Source organism: Limulus polyphemus, unplaced genomic scaffold (assembly GCF_000517525.1).
Source record: "Limulus polyphemus unplaced genomic scaffold, Limulus_polyphemus-2.1.2 Scaffold1118, whole genome shotgun sequence".
Classification (NCBI taxonomy): domain Eukaryota; kingdom Metazoa; phylum Arthropoda; class Merostomata; order Xiphosura; family Limulidae; genus Limulus; species Limulus polyphemus.
The window spans coordinates 146,762-147,853 of NW_013666728.1; the positions used below are offsets into that span (position 1 = coordinate 146,762).

The following is a 1,092-nucleotide window of genomic DNA, read 5'->3' on the forward strand; positions in this document are numbered from 1 at the left end:
ATAGTACCACACATTATTATTATTTTAGAGTTCACTAAATAATAGTACCACACATTATTATTATTATTATTTGAGTTTACTAAATAATAGTACCACACATTATTATTATTTTAGAGTTTACTAAATAATAGTACCACACATTATTATTATTTTAGAGTTTACTAAATAATAGTATCACATTTTTGATTCTCAGGAGAAAGATCATAAACCTTAAAAACTGGTAAAATGAAAAAGTAAAAATAACATTTTGTTTTCTAGGACAGATACTGTGCTTAGTTGATCATCACTGGTAAATACTGATTAGTATTTAAACCAAATTTAATATTCAGATATTACATTTTAAATTTCTTCCTTTCTCTAGACCTGAAAGAAGCTTATAAGATGATGGAAGGACTTGGATAATGTTATGAGATTTGAAATGTGTCACACGCATCCTTTGGAGATTATGCTGGTTGATGAGTTGAAAGTATGTATCAAGGAAATAATGATTTATTCCGAATCATAACATTTTATTGTTGAATTTACACTTATTGTTGTCAAATATTCATAAAACATGAAACATTTCTGAGAAATTTGTGTATTTGAAGTCATTAATAAAATTTTGTAAAAATGTCAGATATAAACCGTGATAATGACACCACAAAAAATCATTCATAGCTTTTAAGTGGTGTTAATGGTAAACTCAGTAAGACACCACAAAACATCATAAACATCTTTTAAAAGATGTTATCATAGCATGAGAACATTTGCAACTTTTATAAGATAACTTACAAAGATAGAACTTTCACAGTAAAGAGATTAAATGCATTATTGTAAGATCAATGTGAGTGTGAAAGGAGCCAAGTGGTTAGGGTGCTTGACTTTTACAATAAAGAGATTAAATGCATTATTGTAAGATCAATGTGAGTGTGAAAGGAGCCAAGTGGTTAGGGTGCTTGACTTTTACAATAAAGAGATTAAATGCATTATTGTAAGATCAATGTGAGTGTGAAAGGAGCCAAGTGGTTAGGGTGCTTGACTTTTACAATAAAGAGATTAAATGCATTATTGTAAGATCAATGTGAGTGTGAAAGGAGCCAAGTGGTTCGGGTT

The 1,092-nt window shown here is 28.8% G+C and overlaps 1 protein-coding gene across 1 annotated transcript in view; it reads left to right on the top strand.

Annotated features, from left to right (window-relative positions):
• Positions 1-615, top strand: part of LOC106462211 (COMM domain-containing protein 4-like) — a 16,505-nt gene extending 15,890 nt beyond the window's left edge. Inside the window, exon 8 of the mRNA XM_013922110.2 lies at positions 362-615. Within this exon, the coding sequence (XP_013777564.1) occupies positions 362-402 (41 nt within the window). The 3' untranslated portion in view covers positions 403-615. The remainder of the gene's footprint in view (positions 1-361) is intronic.
• The last annotated feature ends 477 nt before the right edge of the window (positions 616-1,092 follow it).